General features: G+C 42.3%; 1 protein-coding gene across 3 annotated transcripts in view; it reads right to left on the bottom strand.

Moving 5' to 3' along the window:
- Positions 1 to 20,732, bottom strand: part of LOC111864706 (protein groucho) — a 349,923-nt gene that overhangs the window by 48,953 nt on the left and 280,238 nt on the right. For 2 of the 3 annotated variants that reach the window (XM_023852155.2, XM_033751548.1), the window contains exon 7: positions 13,288 to 13,320. In XM_023852155.2, coding sequence (XP_023707923.1) covers positions 13,288 to 13,320 — 33 coding nt within the window. The remainder of the gene's footprint in view (positions 1 to 13,287; positions 13,321 to 20,732) is intronic. The other variant, XM_023852156.2, reaches the window with a different exon arrangement.

The raw sequence follows: 20,732 nt of genomic DNA, 5'->3' as shown, positions 1-20,732 counted from the left end.
ATTTAATCTTTAGGTGAAATGAGCTCAAATAATCACAAAAAAATAAATGTTTTCTGAAAAAAATTACACAAACTATCTCTTCCAATAAAGGCAGTGGTAATTTATGTGTTGCCCAATCCATGTATATTCACAATTAATTTTCATTAATACCAAAAATGTATACTGTCACATTACCGTTTTCAGTTAGCATCTGAACTGTGCATACAGTCCCCCCTCTGAAAAATATCACTGGACAGTGATTTATAAGAATGTCATAGCTTTCATTTTATGTCTATCTGTTTATTTTATTTAAATGAATTGTTTTTGACACTGTCAACTGACAAGTTATACATTGTTTGAGCAATGATGGCCCTCTGTCCCACTAACAAACACTGATCCATACAATCAGCTGACAGAATTTCTGGTAAATAATTTGTTAAAACCATTATTGTTTTGTAAAACTCACTGCACTGGTCTTAACATCTATGAACAAAGATGCATTATTTGTCAAGTTTTATTGAATAAAATAATTCATGATGTTTACAATGATGGATACTGAAGAGAACAATCTACTAGACTTAACACCCAACATCCCAAAAGATGGCAGCCTTCACAGTCATCATTGCGAGATTAAATCTCATTTCTTAAATATGACAATAAACACTTATCATGGATGTCCTCACATAAATACTGAGAGATAAAATTAGTATAAAATGTAGTGCAAATGCAACCCACAAACCTACATAGGACACATGCCTCACCCTTCCTTGTCATAAATCTAACAGGATTAACGGGAATTTTATGCAACAAAAATTCTTCCATTTTACTTTAGGTCTTCCTAAATATCGTTTTACTCCTGATATATTTATTTATACACTGCCACACCAGGGATCCTTATTATTTCTCATTTCTTCGTTATTTCAATACTGTCAGAGAGGGCGCCCCACAATAACAAGACTGTAACTGTCAAACAGTAATAAATATCTGGTCATGAGCTTGACTGAGTAACTGACTGACCTTCAGTCACAATGTGACTCTGACTTTGACACCGTCCCTAGGGGATAAAAATATGGGGACATTTTGAGGGAGTCCAGAATGTGAGACAGTACAATGTGGTCATGAGTCCTGCAGGACCCAGACCTGAGAATAACTGCGCTGGCGAGGACCAGCAGCAATTGTAAACGACAGACCCATCTTCTAATCAGAGAGGTTTTACATGAGGGCTATAACTGCCAGTGTTCGGTTGAAAATAAAATTACTGGTAGTGAGTCTCAAGGGACTCGTCGCCAAGAAGAACTGATGGGCGGTAAACAACCAGTCATAAAGTAAATATGACTCTGACTCTAGGAATAGATTGACTAGAGCGAGAGCAAATTGGAATCTGGAGGTGCGAGCATCAAGAGAACTGAAAAAGAATTAGAAGTCAGCCTGTAAAGACTTAGTGTGTGATTAGAAGATTTCGTCACAGCGAGACTGTTTTAATTCTGTTACCAGATGACAAGTGAAGACTGAGACTCCCAGTACCTGTGTAACAGTGTAAATCAGCGACAGTGCTGTACTAGTTGTCATTAAGAGGTTAATAATCCACTCATCCAATTCAGAACCTGCGTTATTAGTCACTAATACACGCGACAATATGTTACTTCCATTTTCTTCTACAATGTTATGTAACTATCATTATTTCTTCATCTCTTTTACAATATAATGATGTCACTTGCTGTTTGTTTCATGAAATAGATGTCAGTTGATGTAAAAGAAAAACACCACAGTTGGCAAGGACAAAGCATCATGGGATAGTCTGGCGCAGGAACATCATGGCTGATGTCAACACTCATCTGAGATTAAGCCACTTGTTTCTTCACTCAACAGAAAAGACACATAACATTAGATACAAAATATTAAAGATTCAAAAAAGGCATATCATAGCAGTAATCTGGAAGCTATAAACTGGTATAGGGTGCCATCATAACCCTACAGCAGCTAGTGGGGATCAATTGATGTGGACGTACTATTCAAATTAAATTAAAGATACAACAGTTAGCCTAAGTGAATACAAATGGGGATCTGTGGGAAATTCTCACTTGTAAAAAAAAGATGAGGTAATGTTGCATACCTACAGTACACGACTTTCAGGATAAAAACAATTAAACCTGCTTCATGCCTTCAGATGGTTTGAGTAAAATGTGAGTTGCAGTCATTATGTTATTTTGTCCTGTAACATTTCCAACAATAAGGCAACAAACTTTCACAAATCTCAAGTACTCTCTTACAGATAAAAGTATTGTGAGGTTGAAACACACATGCATTCTGCCACAGAAATATGATTATGGAGTCATGTTCAAAAAAAAAAAAAAAAGACCAACATGGAATTCCCGTAAGCATAAATCACGGCTTCTCAGATGAGGGAGGTGGAGATATGATTAGTCTTTCAACAGATGTGAAAGGTAAAACCTGTAACTTTCACTTAATGTTTTGTATGGGCATGCAACTTAGTATCCCATCCTAAAGGTTCGGGCACACAGAGAGCTATGCTATGTTCACTACGTATGCTGTGTACACTTTGCGACGCAGCTAACATAGGGAACATAGCGTACATAGCGTATGGAAGTCTTGTGTGGCCAGTCACATTGGCAATAAAGGGAGATATTTTTCTGTTCGTATAGCGAACATAGCGTATGTAGCGCTCTGTGTGGCCGAACCTTAAGAGAAGAACAAAACCGTAGCCGAGAACTAGACCCAAGAAGCAGGATGAAATAGAAAGGTGGAAACACTGAATACAAAACAATTTCACAATGTGTGCGCTTCCTCAGAGATGATTAGGGTCATATAATCAAAAAGATGGTATGGCTGGGACATACAGAATCCATGGAGGGAGCAGAAAACTATCACAAAACTTTAATCAGCAAACCTGAAGTGAAGACAACAATTCTAGAAGACCTAGTTATAGTTTGGAAAATATTCAAGTATACCTTACAGAAAGATGGGAAGATCAATATGGAGACTGGATTAATCTGGCTCAAGACATGATCCAGGAGTAAAAAGGTAAAGCTATCCCTGTAACAAGGCGTGGAGGTCCACAGGGTTGTGATATGTTGAGGTTCCCACATCTAGACAACCGCCTCACTGATGGCTGTAGATCCTTACCCCTCGGCAGCCCTCTACCCCCCACCCAGGAAAATTCTTTGTACTCATTTCTGTTAGAGGCTGAGTCGACCCCATGGCTCTAGTGAGGCTGGAACGATTACGTAACCCGGGGGAAAAAAAAAATTCAATGACCTCACAGGGAATCGAACCCCCGACTTTCCGGCTTATAGCATAGTGCCTCAAAAAACTACGCTACCGTGTACCCACGATCTAGAAGTGGGCTCTTTTTAAACGCAGCAAATAAGCACTGGATTCCATATCTTTTTTGTATGTATGTATTTTTTTAATGCTTGGTGGGATGGGACTAAGTCCACTTGGTACTGCGGCCACTTCTGGCCTATTGTACCAGCCCCAGATGATAGGTGAGGGTGATTACGGAGCAATTGGCGGAATGAAGATTGGCAGGGGAAACCGAAGCACTCGGAGAAAACCTGCCCAGCGCCACTTTGTCCACCACAAATCCCTGCCAGTCTTCATCCCACCAATTGCCCCACAATCACCCTCACCTATCATCTGGGGCTGGTGCAATAGGCCAGAAGTGGCCGCAGTACAAGGGACTTAGGTCCCACCCCACTAGCAATAAAAAAATGTATGTTTATTTATGATTCATACATAACGACGTTTTCAACAGCTCAGATTACATAGGGTTAAATGATATAAATAACGAATAGGAAAGGGTGTGGAGTAAGGCAGTTGTGGCTAATTTGGGTACCATCCCAAGATTTGTCTCGAGGGGCTCAGGAAAACTACGAACAATCTATATCCAAGCCGAGACTTGAATACGGGGCCTCACGAATAGGCGGCAGGGATGATGACTCGACTGTGATGTTCCGTGAGGTTCCATAAAAGCACCGGTATGGTTCATGACAGCCGACAGGAACTCTAACAAGCTATTAGCGACAAACACAGTATACCCCTGGATTATGAGCGAAAGGAGATTATCACAGGAAGCTTCAAAAACTGACCAGAAATAACGGACATGAAACACTGGCTGAACTTCAGCGACGGATCTGGGAAAGGAACACCTGCGGGCAGTTCAGTTTTGAATTACTGTAACTGTTGACATTGTAGTGCACATTACAAAAAACGTCAATTATCTGGTATTGTTTGTGACTAGACATGCACGCAACATCTCCTCACTCCACATGACAGTCCAGGCCTGTTTCTGAGCGTCCACCCATCAATGTTTGTTTACTTATGAAATGGAACTACATTGCCACGGGGAAAAAAATAACAAAACGACGGAACGAGTGATATGTTTTCCGACGTATTTGATCTGTCCACGCCGTAGCCATGGTGATACTCTGTTTCCAACAGATGAACTGCATGTAATTCGCAACCCATTCTCCCCTTCACACATAGCTTTGCACATCCAATTAGCAATTCCTGGGGAAAACTGTGAAACGGAGCTGAACAGGGGAAGTAAAAAAAAAAAATTAATAAAATAATTCAGAACATGGCACCACCAACGATCATCTTTTGTTTTTATTTAATGCCTAACTATTTTGTGCATACCACTTTTCTTTTGTTACAGAATGAGTGTAATTACAACACTTGAATAATAGTTGTAACAGCAATAAAAGGGGACTCATAACATGTAGACTTTCATGTACATGCCTTAAGCATAACAAATATGCATTTCTACTTATTCCAAGAAAAGCTAACTATAAACCGGANGCCCAGCACCATGAGAAAGTAAGTAAGTTTTATATTGAAGAAAGTCGTCTTCTGGGGTCTGGCGCCGTGTATTCTTCGTTTTAACCGACGTTTCGGAGGAACATATCGCCTCCATCTTCAGGGTACTCAACTACCCTGAAGATGGAGGCGATGTTCCTCCGAAACGTCGGTTAAAACGAAGAATACACGGCGCCAGACCCCAGAAGACGACTTTCTTCAATATAAAACTTACTTACTTTCTCATGGTGCTGGGCCCTTCTTGAAGGACAGCCAATTTTGCAGATACTCAAGAATTTCCCAGCATAACAATATCAAACAGGGAAAGTAATGCAAAATAAAGTACGTATATGCATCGTATCCCATAGTGGGGAGAAGGGATGAATGGAATCATTATCCTTCGTACCAAATAACCGGATGATTTATGGGAGAAACCCCAACGTGCGTTAAGACATTTCTTTAAGTGAGACAGCAACAACTGCAATACAACAGCAAATTATGACGAGACGCGAGTATAAAAGCGTAGGCAGGCATTTCCAAAACGGAAGTAAAAGAATTAGTTTCAAGAAACATTTCAACAATCCCCCTTTATATGCGATTTTTTTTTTCAGAAGAAAGCCTAGTCTTTTGGTGTGTGTGATAGCTGGAGCTGTTCAGATACTAAGAACATTCGTTCTCGGTCCTACCTTCGCTCTGTCCGTCCGCCTGTCTGTAAGTATTCGTATCAACTCCAGAACAGCTGATCGATTTTCGTGGAATTTGAAACTGAAGTCACACTCAGATCTGTTTACATATTATAATTCCGGTTAAAATCAAAAAATAATAACTGAAACTTTAAGGCAGCGTGCATCTCGAACTTAATTCGCCATACACCGGGGGGGGGGGGGGGAGTCAGTTAACGTAAAACATTCTCTCGTATTAACGGGAATATTTTAAACCTGTCAGATAATTTATGGAATGGTATCACAGCGCTGAGTTATGCACTGAACATGGAAGATCTCATTTTGAACATTGTTTTTTGTAAATTCAGTGGGTAATAAAAAAGAAATTTCTAACGCAGCTTTTTTTTCCCCTTGGCACTACAGCCCCAGTGGGCCTAGGCCTACCTCCTTGAACTTCTCCGTTCACTTCGGTTTTTCTAGATCTTACACATTCGGTAGGACTCCTTGGGCGGGTGATCAGCTCGTCGCAAGGCCTCTACCTGTACACAAACACAGAAAAACGCACACACACAAACTAAACATCCATGCCCTGAGCGGGATTCGAACCCACGATCCCAGTTTCCAAGCGAGCGAAAACAGTACATGCCTTAGACCGCTCGGCTACCGTGACCGGCTTCTAACGCATCTTACTGTACATTAACTGTCTTTTGCACCAATCTGTAGTTAAGTGCATGGACAAAAAAACTGCATCACACAAAAAGTGAAGAAAGAAATGTAACACCTTTTATGCCCATTACTCCTTTCTTCAAGATGTCCTGTGCTTTTCGAGATAAATAAACACAAGGGACCATTGTGATGAAAACAAAATATAACAGAGCGAACGAGCATGACTTGTTACGTTATGCTAAAGATTTACAGTGAAAGAACCCTATCCATATGATGTGGTACCCGACGTCCCCGTTGCTGAGCACTGCCCGAGAAGTTTGTGGATAAGTTCGGCCGTTCAAATGCAACGTTTTTATTCTTGACTTGTATCCTACGTACACTCTTCGGCAACATGTTTCGGCCTCACACAGCCATCCTCAGGCGTAGTTAGTCGTACTAAAACAGCTGCACTGTCACTTCAATTTAGTCGTGAAAGACAAGGGGGAGTGGTGGTACAGCTCCAGCAATTTTGACTTCAGCACTAGATGGAAACTTGTGAGAAGGCTGGTATTATATTATGTGGCATGGTATGGTACTTTATACGTCTGTATTATATGGACATCCTACAGAAGACACGAACAGGATACAACTCTAGAATATCAGCAGCCATTTTCACTGTGAGGCGATTTCTTAAACATGGAATTATGTACTTCATGGTTAAAAATAACGGACAAGATAATACAACGTTTGTTTTTCTCTTTGTAGCTACCTTATTCTCGGTAACCATACATATTTTTGCTATTTGGGGTTGATATATAAAGTAGCAGAAAAAAATATTTTGGCGAATTATTGAATTATCAATTGTCTCCACATGTTAATGTAGAACAAACATGTAATCACTGATGCCGGCCGAGCATCATTAGATACAAAACTTGGCATTAGTGCCAATGACTCATCCTTGCGTACACTTCCTAACTTATTCAACATCCGTGAAACCAAAACGGTGCACAAGCCCAAGTATACAAGGTAATTCTATTGAGAACAGTGTAATAAAATCAATGGCTCAGTTAAAGTGCCTTTCTGTTGCGGACATGTGGTAAACGAACAGTGCTGAAATGTGAAATGAGCAACCGTGTGCCATTTCTGCGACATGTGTGCATGCATTCGAAGTCTTATAATGCGCTAACCCCCCTAAAAAAACATGCTGGATTCTCCACCTGTTGCGAGAATCCAGCTCTCTCTCCAAACATCCTGCTAATTGGCGATTAGAAAATGAACTGTCCTCCCAAATTCCTGGACCCTTAACAAAAAGCACGAGACTTTAATTTTACGCCGATCTCTCTTGTATGCCGCACGAGACAACCCTGATTTATGTTCCCTTTTTACTTTTCCAGCTTTCAGTTTTTGTTCCTCGATTTGACTAATATTCCTTCAACAAAAATATATTTCGCGGATAATCAGTTTTTCGTAAATGTTACTACTACATTATCTGGACCATATATTTAAAAAGGTAAATTCAGTGCGACGTGAACTACGCTTTTAACGTGACCACTTTCGCATTTGTTTACATACATTCCGTACACATTTCGAACGCAGACACAAAACTTACGAATCGTGTCCCTCTACTCAGATTCAAAACAATTACGTGGTAATAATTTTAAAACTTCATCACAGTTCTAATTCCAGATACTATCAAAGGAAATAAGCATAACACAAGCATCGGGTTAGTGCTGTTCTTGCTCTGGTTTGGTGGGGTGGAGTAAGACTGATTCCACTTGGTACGTCGGCCACTAATAGGAATATTTTACCAGACCCGGATGTTAGATGATGATGAGTGTGGAGCAGGGGAACTGAAGTACTCGGAGAAAACCTGCCCCCAGTACCACTTTGTCCACTACAAAGCCCACGTGTCTTGACCTGGTATCGAACCCAGGCCGCCGCGGTGAAAGGCCGGAGGTTAACCGCCTGAGTTACTGCACGGCCCACATCAGCCAGTTCTTCCTCTCTGTGCTCTTAACCAGACAGCGATATCACAAGCATTCAGGGCCGGCCTTCACAATGCAGGATGGAGAGCACTCCCCGCCCCCCCCCGCCAATGCCACGATGATGCAGACGCCAGCATTCCTAAATCTCACATTAAATGTGTATGGGAAGTGGGGAGGGTGGATTTTTAATTGCAGAATCATAACTGATATAAACAGAGGCTATACAAATATGAGTAGCGAATTTTGCATGAATGTTCAGTCACTGAAATCCATCGACTGCTTTCGAAAACGCTCATATTGCATTAAGCAGGGTATTTAGTGTTCACAATCCCTTAATTTTATATCAGCACTTCCCCCCACCCACCCATGATTCCTCTGTCTATATCCCGATCTTTGTAATCTCCTGTCCCCCAAAAAATTCACAAAACTAATTCTCCTGTACTACAATACATGGCACATATTCTCACATGTATATGAAACATAAAGAATCCATTACGAAACAAAGGCAGACAGGCCTACAATAACAGCCGCAGTGTGGCCGCCTCTCAGGGTCACCAATAATCCTAAATATACCGCCGCTCTTCCCTTCGGACCCGGCATTCGCCCCTGCATTATTAAACACGCTGTATCGACTGAACATACTCGTAAGTGGCTTTGAACAGAAAATGTAGGACTGTCAATGGCAAGGTGGAAAGTGACAGAAAAACATGGACCCGGCCTGTTTGAGGAACCCATTCCGACTTGTTTTTATATGAAACTGAAGAAAACCGCTGGGTGGCTCATTCGGTATAGTAGTTAAGGGCTGAACGGCCGAGGAATAGGGATTCGATTCTCGGCAGGGTCGGCACAGCGTTCAAACCGACCCTGAAACCTAAGCGGCCTCCTGCCCAGAGTGCACAGGGCTCTTTCGCCGGGGATAAACCGGCCGGAGAGTGAAACTGACCATTCATCTTCAAACAGCTTTGAGTTATGCCTTCATTACCCATACTTCTCAATTGTGTGGTGTATATTAAGCACACGGACTTTGTCTTTGTCTTTCTTTATCTTCAGTTAGGATGGCCGGTGCCCAGGTTGGGGTTAGAACCGGATACCTCAAAAAATGCAAGTCAGAAACTTTACCGCTGGAGACAACTTGCAAATAGTGTGTTGGGGGGGAAGGGGGGTTGCATTGGCACGATCATCTTCCCGAGTTTAACTAAAATCGGCCAGTTGTTTCAAAAGTTGTTAGCAGGGCAATAGGGTAACAGGCAACAAACAATACGCAATTTTCCCTCAGCTTCATTTTTCGTTGGAAAGTAGCTAAGATGTAAGAACAACCATTTTTGCAAAATTCGACGTAAAAATCTCAAAACTGACAGAACTGGCCTCATGTTATACTCAAGGAATATGCTAACAAACTGATTAATGATACGTACAGGAAATAAACTAGCGATTCCTTCGTCAAAGAGTAGAATATCAGACACTTTACGAGGGAGAACACTCAATACTCTCATACGTATAAGTGACTATAGACGGGGTTTGAACTGGTAATTGGATTTACTGAACTCCTGCAGATCCTTGACTACAATCAATAATAACCGTTTCACTAATTCACACACTTTACAGTTCACTAAAGCATAGCTCTGAGCTTGACGTGTCTTCCTCTGGGTTCCCAAAATGTCCCCGGTCACAGCTACAACTTTCGACTAACTAGTCACTCACCAACCAACCAATTAACGAACTAACTCACTGACTGTCTTGTTTATAACATCTCGGCACGGACAGCACAGAAAACACTGTCCCTCTGTTGCCGTTTACGGCCCATTGCGGCCGCTGTCTAGTTGCTTCTTTCGCGGTCGTTGCCTAGCAACGGGTCTAGAAGCCATAATATTTTGTGTTCAGCCCTTTCAGTAACTTTGCCCATACTAATTTGGTCTCATTTTATTCATTCCTCAACTCAAATCGTATCTGTGTCCATCAACACTCATCACCACCTCTTAAGGCGCGTCCACATTACGCGTGCTCGTGTGACTCGCTATGCTCGCGAGTAATGTGGACGATATGACAAGTCACGAGACAAGCAAATTTTAAATTTTAAATTTAAAAATTATAGCGAATAAATTAAAATACGACTACAGCCTATACACAGTAGGAGTAAATATACGAATCCTAACGCGCCGAAGCCTGGCGAGCAACTGAAGAAGTGTGGACGAAGATTTACGAGCACAAGTAAAAGCCAGACGAGTCTCCCGACGAGCACGAGTACGAGCACGAGTAATGTGGATGCGCCTTTATACAATCACCAGCAGAGCATGTCGAAAGATTCTGCTAGTGAAGTTGTGACCAAGTGTTGAAGGAGAAATGAGAAATGTTATATCCTTAAACTTACTGCCCCGCACCGCTGACACTGCAGGGATACCGAATGACTGCGGAAATACACCATCCTCTACCTTGGCCAGCAGGAAAACCCATGCGCTATTAAGGTGGTAAGGGGAAAACGACAATTTCCAAGTGAGGATATAGCAACGAGCTCTTTCATGTATAAGCGTCTGTGTTTTCCGAACTATTTAACCTATGCTCTGAGCACACAAACAGGGACAAACCTTCCGTGCCCTTGTTTATTTAAACTGAAAACAGCAATCACGGACCGCGATTTATTTATGCTATAATTAATGCGAAGCAATATTACAAATTAAAAATGTAACTATGTGCGCTGGACTGGCAGCGCGAAAAAAAAAACAACATCCAGGATCGTAATCAGGGTTACATTTCGGAATGGGGTTAAAAACAAGTAACCAAAGGCAAACGGATTTTGGGCTTCATTTATTGTTTCTTAAACGGCGCTTTTTAATTGCTAAGATTATATACCGTTGAATGACAGGATGAATAATGAATCAAAAGGATGTGGGAGGAAGCAACAGTGGACTAATGCTACGTGCTCTTCCGGCATTTGCATGCCGCAAATGAGCCTGTCAAGAGATCAGACAGTTGAGGCCGGGGAACTCCCGAAGGATGAGTATTGACCACGCGACCGCAAGGTCCGGTAATAGCTCTTGGAGTTGACACAAATTTCCATCAGTTACACCATTAAATTCCAGCAGTATAAGACTCTAATTCTGAAAGCTGTGACGAATGCAGGAAGTCGGAACCATTAAAGGCAAGGCAGCAGCATGGATCAGCAACTACTACCTGAGCCAAAACACAATTTCCTTAGTTCAGTCCAGTTGAGCCCTACATAAGTATGCGAGTGGCCAATACGTTCTGAAAGGATGCTATACACAGTAGATTAGTCTGTTTACATCCCTTCCTCCCTCGACGGTCCCTTCATCGCACAACCCACTTCCTCGCCCCGCAAGTGTCAAGATTACAAACATACATTCTCCATCTTATACGCTATATACACTCAGAAAGAGGCAGTGAGCCGAAATAGGAAATCACACTCCAGAATTACGGCATAATTCGGTCTACAAGAGATTATATAACCTCGACCATTATCCAGATCGGTTGGTCTTTTAGAGACGTGTAATCTTTATTCACAGATCTATAATTACAGAGAGCAGAAGCGGTGACTGGGATCGAACCCAGTCCTTTCTGAGTACCAGACTAGTACGCTACCTACAATATTAATGGGAAGGCGCAGAATTGCAGTTACAGCTGTTCTATCCCTTTGAGCCTGAAAATCCTGTTAACGTCGCTTAAGGAAATGACCGAGGTTTATTCTGAGAATCACATGAAACACATAAATACAATGTGCGGTCAAAATGTAATGCCCTTAATATTAAAGCAGGTAGTGGGTATAGTAAGCCCCGTGCTATAAAGGGGTCTGTTACTTGCGCGATTACTTTCTGTATCACAGTACGGGGAGCTCATGTCAAGGCTTCGTTGGCTAACGACCTCTTCTAGTGGCCCATAGGCTTATACTAAAAAAGAACTCCGTGGTCTGTAGTCCGCATGCGAAGTATACCAACAGAGCGACCGCCGCTTGTCGGCAAAGTTAGTGACAACTTTTGTGGATAGAGGGTGTCGCATGTTCAGTGCAACGGATACCCACGGCCGTTAATTTCGGTTTTCTAGGCCGGAGCCGCTATTTCCTTGAAATAGCTCCTCAGTTATCCTCACGAGGACGGGTGGACCCCGTTCCAGACCCAGTATTTATCAGAACATCTGGTACCGCCGGTGAATTGAACCCGGACCTCTGGATCTGTAGCCAGGAACTCTGACCACTAGACCACAGTCCTATAGGCCTATAAATAAGATTTAAATGTGACGGTATATTAAAAAGATTATCGAGTTTTTGGACATTACCATCGTTTTTTATTTAAAAAAAACGTTTCGGAGATCTGATTTCCTTTCCGTCCTCAAGCAAAAGCGTACTCGGTTACACCCAATCAACAGAAATCCACATGACAATGGATAACGTCCAAAAACTCCATAATTGTAGGCTTAAATATATGTTTAACTGCCTTCCTTTTTAGGGTTCAGACAAATGAAGTTGCTTTATGCCGTTTTCTGAATACACATCCAAAAATAATTTTAGCAGAAAAATAAAATTCCAATCTGAAACTGTAGTCACAGCGTTGCTAATATCGTACTGGCACGTGTTTCACGCGGGTTTGGATTGGTAATTGGATTTATTAATAACCTACAGGCCGTTACTACAATTAATTATTACATTACTGCTCCTTTACACAAGTAAAATCACTCCACACCGACCTCTTCAGCCTATCTGCACTAGTCTTCACGGGTTTATAACACGGGGACCTATAACAGTCTCGGTGAATCACGCGCTCCAAATATTACACATAAATAAAGTCTTCTAATCATCACTCGTTAAGTCTTCGCAGGCCGACCTCCTGTACCCCTCTTTACTCCTAGTTCCAATTTGCTCTGCTCGCGTGCTTCCGTCACTGCTATGTCTCTGCCAGCTTAGGAATTCTGCTCACTTATAGAGCCGAGGAACGGACGACCAACAATAAACATGTCACGTGATCACTGTCCACTGTTCTGACGTCACCGCGGGCACGGAAAACACAGCCTCCTCTACTGTTGCGTAACCTAGCAACGGAATGTGTTTACAGAGCTTTTGCCTGGCTACGCGTTGATCATATCCGTTGCAGTATTTTGAAAAGTGAAGTCATACACAGTACAGGCACAGGCTTGTCTGCGTGGCTAAGTTAAATCCAGTGATCTGGTGTTAGTAGATGAAAATGGATACTTACCAAGAGTTGCTGCAATCCCTGCTGTTGCTGCTGCTGAAAAAGAAAACAAATGAAAGTCATACAGTTATAAAATTAGCCATTATTTATATGAACACAAAATGTTACAATTCTGTCAAACCTCTGAGGCCGACTTGCGAAGCTGAGTTAACGTCACATACGAGTAATCTTCGTGGAGATGTCAATTAAACCAGTCGCATATATTGCCGCGGTAATACTCAGGCGCTGCATGTCAAGTGTCGACTTTTGTTAGCCCGTTTGTTAAGATTAGAACCCTCGGGAGCAACTGTACTGAACTGGTCTGTATACACATCTTCTGGGTGTCTGTTCTGGAAATAAACCATCTTCCAACTCTTTATAAACAAATTCATAATACATGATAAATACTAACCACACTTAACATACAAACATACATTATCAACATTTACATGATATGATACGCTCAAGCAGCTGTTCATTCATCCGAGATCTTTGTATATACTACTACAGAACCCAGCAAAACAGGTTCGAAAGATCGGAATTATTCGCTTTTTCGACTTTGTCCATTGTCCGGTATTCTAAAAGAAACACCAAACAAATAACGTTTCGGAAACTGAACATGTTTCCGTTATCAGGTCGGAAACACCTACTCTGTTGGGTTCGTTACAAAAAAGCAACTTCTACCGGACCCAACAGAGTAGGTCTCTCCAACCCCTTCACCTGAAGACGAGAACAAGTCCAGTTTCCGAAACGTTGTGTTCTTTAGGATCCGAGAGTCATAACATCATCGTTAGGACCCTTTAGAATCTACAGTCTCGTACGTATGAATGCCTTAAATTCAGCTGCTATATCATTTCAGCCCTGATGTCTGTTACATAAAAAGCGAAGACACGTCTGAAATACATTTATCAAGGTTTTCTTTTGAAACCATCAATTTTAAGCTACATCCGGAAGTAGCAAAGGTTAACACTCACGAACTGAAAATGTAGACGCAATAACAGAGTGAATGAGTAATGTTATGATATTCTCAAGTTTCCCAAATTGTTGAAATATTTGAAATAAACACCGCTAGGGATTACATGCACTGTTCCATACACTGAAAAAAAAATATTATTATTGTTAAACAATCTGAATAATTCTAAGGATTATCAGTGAATAACAACAAGGTAATCTGTCTTAAGGCCGGTCACGGTAGCCGAGCGGTCTAAGGCATGTACTGTCTTCGCTCGCTCGGCATGGATGTTTTGTATGTGTCTGTGTTTATTCTGTGTTTTTAGAGGCCTTGCGACGAGCTGATCATTCGTCCAAGAAGTCCCACAGTCTGTAAATTGATAATGAAACTGAAAATTCACAGGCAAGGGCCCAAGGGGGCTGTAGCCGAGCGGTCTAAGACATGTACTGTCTTCGTTCGCTCGGCATGGATGTTTTGTATGTGTCTGTGTTTATTCTGTGTTTTTAGAGGCCTTGCGACGAGCTGATCATTCGTCCAAGAAGTCCCACAATCTGTAAATTGATAATGAAACTGAAAAATCACAGGCCAGGGCCCAAGGGGGTTGTAGAACAAGCGAAAAAAAATTTGTATTAAGATTCCACATCCTACTGTTGACATACCACACGTGAAAATGGGACTCAAGACAAAAGTTCAAGGTCTTCCCCACTCATATAAAGACGCACACTAAGATACGGCCAATTATACATAACAAAGGCCTACATTTCTCTATCAATTGTCTAAAAAAAAACAATCCGCGTTCAGCGTTAAGAAATGAAAACGCACTAACCCAGCACCTAACCTCTCTGTACACAATGCGATGTAGTGATAGCAGCACTCGTGTAATTACATCCGCCATTAGTAATTACTTGCCATTCCGCGCAGTTCACATATCCCGTCCGATACTTGGAATACAATTCCTATTAGTCCAAACCTGTTACATAATGCGCCCGACGTTCGAGTCGCAGTAAAAGCGTTCTGACCGTTCCCCTCCAGCACCATGTCCACGATGATTTCGAAATTCGTTCAAACACCTAACGGATGGCTATGCAACTATTTATCAGAGTCATTAGGCCCGAGCGTGAAGCTTTATATCCATATTAACTAAATAACAGCACCAGAATCCTTCTTGTGCAGCCGATAGTAGCTAGTCAAACAACTGCCTTCACTTTAAGGAAACCCGAAGGTTCATTGCTGTATTCACAAAGAATCCATCACTGGTTAGTTCCCAACTGGAGCACAGGATATCCGCGAAAAGCTTGTTTCGCCTCAATTTCTTAATCTTAGATAGTCGGTAGAACACAGAATAAACGCAAATATCAATGCTTTAAGTGGGATTCGAACCCACGATCAGTGTTCGAGCGCGCGTAGACATTCCATGCCTTACACCGCGTGACCACTGTGATCAGCCTACTGGTCTCTACTCTGGGCCAAATTAATTCAGCCCATAAAAAAGTAAAAAAGTAAAGCTATCCCTGTACCAGGCTGTGAAGGCCCATAGGGTTGTGAGACGTTGAGGGTCCCACACTATCTAGACAATCGGATCAAAGATGGCGGTGAGGTTGTCAGCCTTAGGCGCCGGCCGCGCATTACTACCCAGGAAAATTATTTAATTAATTCCTGGTACTCATTTCTGTTAGAGGCAGAGTCAACCCGAGGGCCATAGTGCGGCTGGAAGGATTACTTCAATTGAAAAAAATCCAATCACCTCATCGGGACTTGAACCCGCGACCTTCCGACTTGTAGCATAGCCCCTCAACCAACTACGCTAAAGTGTGCCACAATTCAGCCCATACACGCACCTTATTTCTCTATCTTCCTAACTGCACCTAGCTCTATCAAGTTTACTGTCCTTCAGGCTTTACGACGAAAACACAGTCCCTTATGGTTACAAATATTTGGGTTCCAGAGCATAGCTGGATGGATCGTAATTATTTAACGATGCTTTGTCAACTTCAGAGGTTACCTAGCGTTCAAATATAGGAAAGCATGATCAAGACATTAACTCAAAATTCGCATGGACGGGCACAGGGAAATGACAAAACTCAGTTGCGAATGACCAAGTTTCGGACGAGACTCAAACCGGGCACGCATTGAGTACGATAACAAGTGTCTTTCCTTCTATTTGTACGGTAGGGTAAGAGTGAATCTACTTCGTATGCCGGTCACCACTGGGCCCACGCCCGGATGAAGCAGCTGGTGAAACTGAGAACTGGCACCGTTGGAGCCAACCTGCTACACTGAAAACTATTTGTCACTAACTGATGTCACAGCTTTCGGTAGAAGGGCCTTACTTACTTACTTACTTACTTATGTACTAATGGAGCTGAGTCCTTCTTGAAGAACCGCCAATTCTGCAGCTACTCAAGAATTTCCCAGCATTTTATGGAACCCGAAGTTTCATTACCGCGTTCACAAGAGCCTGGTCCCTATCCTGTCCGACGTCAATCCAATCCATACCATCCCATCCTATCTCTCTAAGGTCCATTTTACTGTCCACCCACCTACGCCTTGGTCTTCCCAGTGGTCAAGTTCTATCTTACATTCACAGTTACAGGACGGTCTAAGGCAAGAAATGTCTTAGCCTGCTCAAACGGTTGCATCATGGAGTCGAATGCAACTCAAGGTATGAATGTCTGCATTTCTTCTGTTTGTGTTATCCTGTGTGGGTAGCGGCCTTGTAACAGGCTTAATAACTGTCCAAGGGGTCCTGTCATCTGCCGATAAGAATTAATTATCATTGGGAACAGACCAGAGGGCCTGAAGACGAGAACTATGTTATTATTATGTGGCGTAGAAATGTGGACTGTACCTTATGCTGTAGCCAGGGGACCTCCGTACACTAGCCTAGTTAGAAGCGAGAATTTTTAGAGCAATATTTAAGCATACAAAACAGCTGAACAAGTAAACAATACATGCTAAATAAAATACAAAAAAAGGTAAAGCTATCCGCATAACAGGTCGTGGAGGCCCACTGGGTTGTGAGACGTCGAGATTCCCACATTTTCCAGACAAACGGCTCACAGATGGCGGTGAGGTTGTCAGGCTTAAATGCCGGCCACCCTTTACCGCCAAGAAGATTCCTGGTACTCATTTCTGTTACAGGCTGAGTCGACCCTAGCTTCACAGTGCGGCTGGAAGGATTAGGTTAACTGAAAACTATTCAATGACCTCGTCGGGAATCGAACTCGCGACCTTCCGGCTTGTAACACAGTGCCTCAACGAACTACGCTGCCGCGTGCCCCCCAATACAATGTCTAAGTACACAATATGCATAAAAATATGTTACTAATGCATCTCAGAGTAGATGCTTTTTCATCGACTTCTCCCAAGGCCAGTCATTTTTCCTTAATACTGCCGTGTTCCTTTCTCCTATTGGATTACTGGTTAAACCCATAAAGGGAGTATTGTGTGGACAGTATAATACAGACCATAATCCTCTTTAAGAGCTTAAAGACTTAAAGACTGTATTCTCTCAGAATTCAACAGAGAGCAAGAGGACAAGCGCTATGGAAAGATATACAGGTCTATGAAAAGTATTACCTATTAGCGACGTTTCAGAGGCACGTACTGTCTCATCTTCAGGCGCTCTAAGGAGTAAACTGAGAAAGCAAACAGCGAGAAGCAAGCAGCAAAGAGATATGACGATGGAGGCGATATATTCCTCCGAAACATCTGTGAGCTTCAACGGTCTACGCGGTTTCAAATCCCAAAAGACAGCAGCACTCCTCAGTGTCTCCGCTGTGAGTACCTCAAACCCAGTATGTGTGGAACTCAAACGCGCGGCGTGTTTCTACAAGTACACCAACTGGTACATGAAGGCTGCAGATATGAGCATTTAAACGAACGTATGAATATCAGTGTTACATGTCTAAGGAAGTTTCGAAGTTAAGAATACTTGGAACTATACCTCCATTTCCATGCCATCGTGGTGTAGTAGTACAAGAACAATGTGGTCTATTTTCTTTTTACATCTTAGGGACGCACTGGACTCACGCGACCGCTCTGTGGTCTAGTTGTCTGAGTTTCTGGCTACAGATCCAGAGGTCCGGGTTCTATTCCCGGCGCTACCAGATTTTCTGAGAAGTAGTGGGTCTGGAAGCGGTCCAATCAGCCTCATGAGGATAACTGAAGAGCTATTTCAAGGAAATTGCGGCTCAGGCCTAGAAAACCGAAATTAATAGCCGTGAAGATTCGTTGCGGTGACCACGTGACACACTCTATCCGCTAAAGTTGTCACTAACTTCGCCGACAAGCGGCGGTCGCTCAGTCGGTATAGTTCTCTTTCGAACTAAGACCACGGAGTTTTCTTATTGGACTCACGCAGGTGCTAGGTAAACAATGTGTCGATTAGACATGCATAAGAATACACTTCGAAGCATTGTAATTTTCGTACAACTTCTTCAGGCGACTGTGATAAACGTGTACGACCTTCACTGCGCATCTGCCGAGTTCCCCGCCAAGACTCCAATTACAATGACTCACCATTTAACAAAAACTTAAAGTTTCGTTTAATAAATGAATAGTTTCTACAGATTACAAGGCGTGGGCCTCAGAGAACGGGACCCTAAATGCGAAATACGTAATCGAATTTGCAATGACTGAGCCACGACTCTGAAAAGAGGCATAAAAGCGAGCAAGGCGACATCTACTGTCCCGCCGCCATTTAATGATCCTTCACATCAGTGCCCAGCTACGTCTGCGTCGGGAACATCACTAGGCACCAGTCAAGACAGCGGTTCAGACTCAACAACACAGCGACAGCCACGTGTCGGCAAGACTTGCTGCCGGTTGTGTGTTTTACTTGCGAGCACCATTCTGCAGGCCGTACTGATATATACGTACACTTGGTCGTCGACTTACGACCACAAAAAATGAAAAATAAAAGATGATTAAAATGTAAAAGTTTTTAAAAATAAATTATAACGATAAAAAAATTATAAAGGTTAAAAAATACTGTTACTAAATATATGGCCGACATACGACCAGATCGACTTACGACCTGTCAGTCAGAACGGAAGTCGGTCGTAAGTAGACGACCAAGTGTACTCAGAATGCTGTGAGTGTTCGACTGCACTCTTGGGGGGGCTGGAGTTCAGATGAAGATATGACAACACTGTTAATATTCTCTCGCCCAAGTTAGGTTTGCTACGTCACAAGCAGGCGTGACTAGAAGCATTAAATCGCGACCGGACTCTAGTACTTTCAGGCTGACATGCAACCATGTTAAATACATGCGAGAAGGGTCGTATTTACGCGAAGTATATACAGCATAGGTGCAACTCCTCAGCCTCAGGAAAAAAAAGTTTTCAGAAACAAATGTAGGTAAAATGGGGAGTATGAAAGTGGTTAATAAATATCTAGGAAATTATGGCACTGTAGTCAAAACTCCAGCAGAACTAGCAAATTACAAGCCTCTATCTTTGAAAGATTTCAAATTACAAGCGTAAGAATTGCTTCTGTAGTAGCAGAAGGGAAAACAATCACTTGATAAATTACCTAGCACGGTTGGAAAAACAACAGTATTGCGGGACCCGCCTCTTTGTACGACAATGCTGTTTCCTACACTCGCAAATAAAGGTAAGTTACGGCCTCTGAGACACGTTTCAAACTCTTTCTGTATAGTATACGTATTCTCCGGACATGCTTCTCCACAACATTATACAACTCAGGGTCAAAACGTTTCCTCGAAACAGTAAGAGAGGGCTATACATAAAACAGAACTCATACCTTCTGAGATGTTACAAAATACTACGGTGTCCTTATGCTTTGACAAATATGGCGTCACACATCAAGCGTCGAAGACTAATACATTATTCAAAACAGTCTGGTAAAAAGAAAAATACATGTAGTTTACAAACCCATAAAAATACTAGTATTTATTGGTGAACAAATTACACACGTGAAAGGGAAAACTAATAAGGCCACTAGAAAGCCGAAGAATTTGGCATGAAAAGCTCTCGCTGTGCTCTTCTTGTCTTAGTGAACAGCACGAAAAATGCGTAAGTTATGCAGCGTCGACCAAGAAATGACAGGCCACTTAGAAAGAATAATCAGACATTGCAACCAAAGAGCAACTATGGTTATCTCCCGTTTTCCAGAACGAACTCCTTTATAAAAACACTCTTACGAAATAACGAACAGAAGGAAGGAAAATGGACCAGATTCTCCTAAATACAAATTTCAAAGCCTACTGGTTGGAGACCATATTTCGATTCCATGGAGGAATTTTCTTTGCTACTACGCCGAGGATTCTCAGCGCCCACATAACCTCCTGCTCAGTGGGTACCGGAAACAGCATCCCCGGGAATACATAGCCCGGCACCCAGGTCCGCATTTAATGGGCACCGGAAGTACTTCCTCGGAGGTAAAGAGGCGGGAGCGTGAAGTTAACTATTACCCTCCATCTACTGCAGAGGTCAAGATGGAGTTATACCTCCACATCTTCATACGTCTTCATCGTGTAGTGCTTAATTAAGCA

Source organism: Cryptotermes secundus, unplaced genomic scaffold (genome assembly GCF_002891405.2).
Source record: "Cryptotermes secundus unplaced genomic scaffold, Csec_1.0 scaffold654, whole genome shotgun sequence".
In the NCBI taxonomy this organism is placed as follows: Eukaryota; Metazoa; Arthropoda; class Insecta; order Blattodea; family Kalotermitidae; genus Cryptotermes; species Cryptotermes secundus.
The sequence above is the reverse complement of the archived record's forward strand: the minus strand, read 5'-3'. Positions and strand labels throughout refer to the sequence as shown.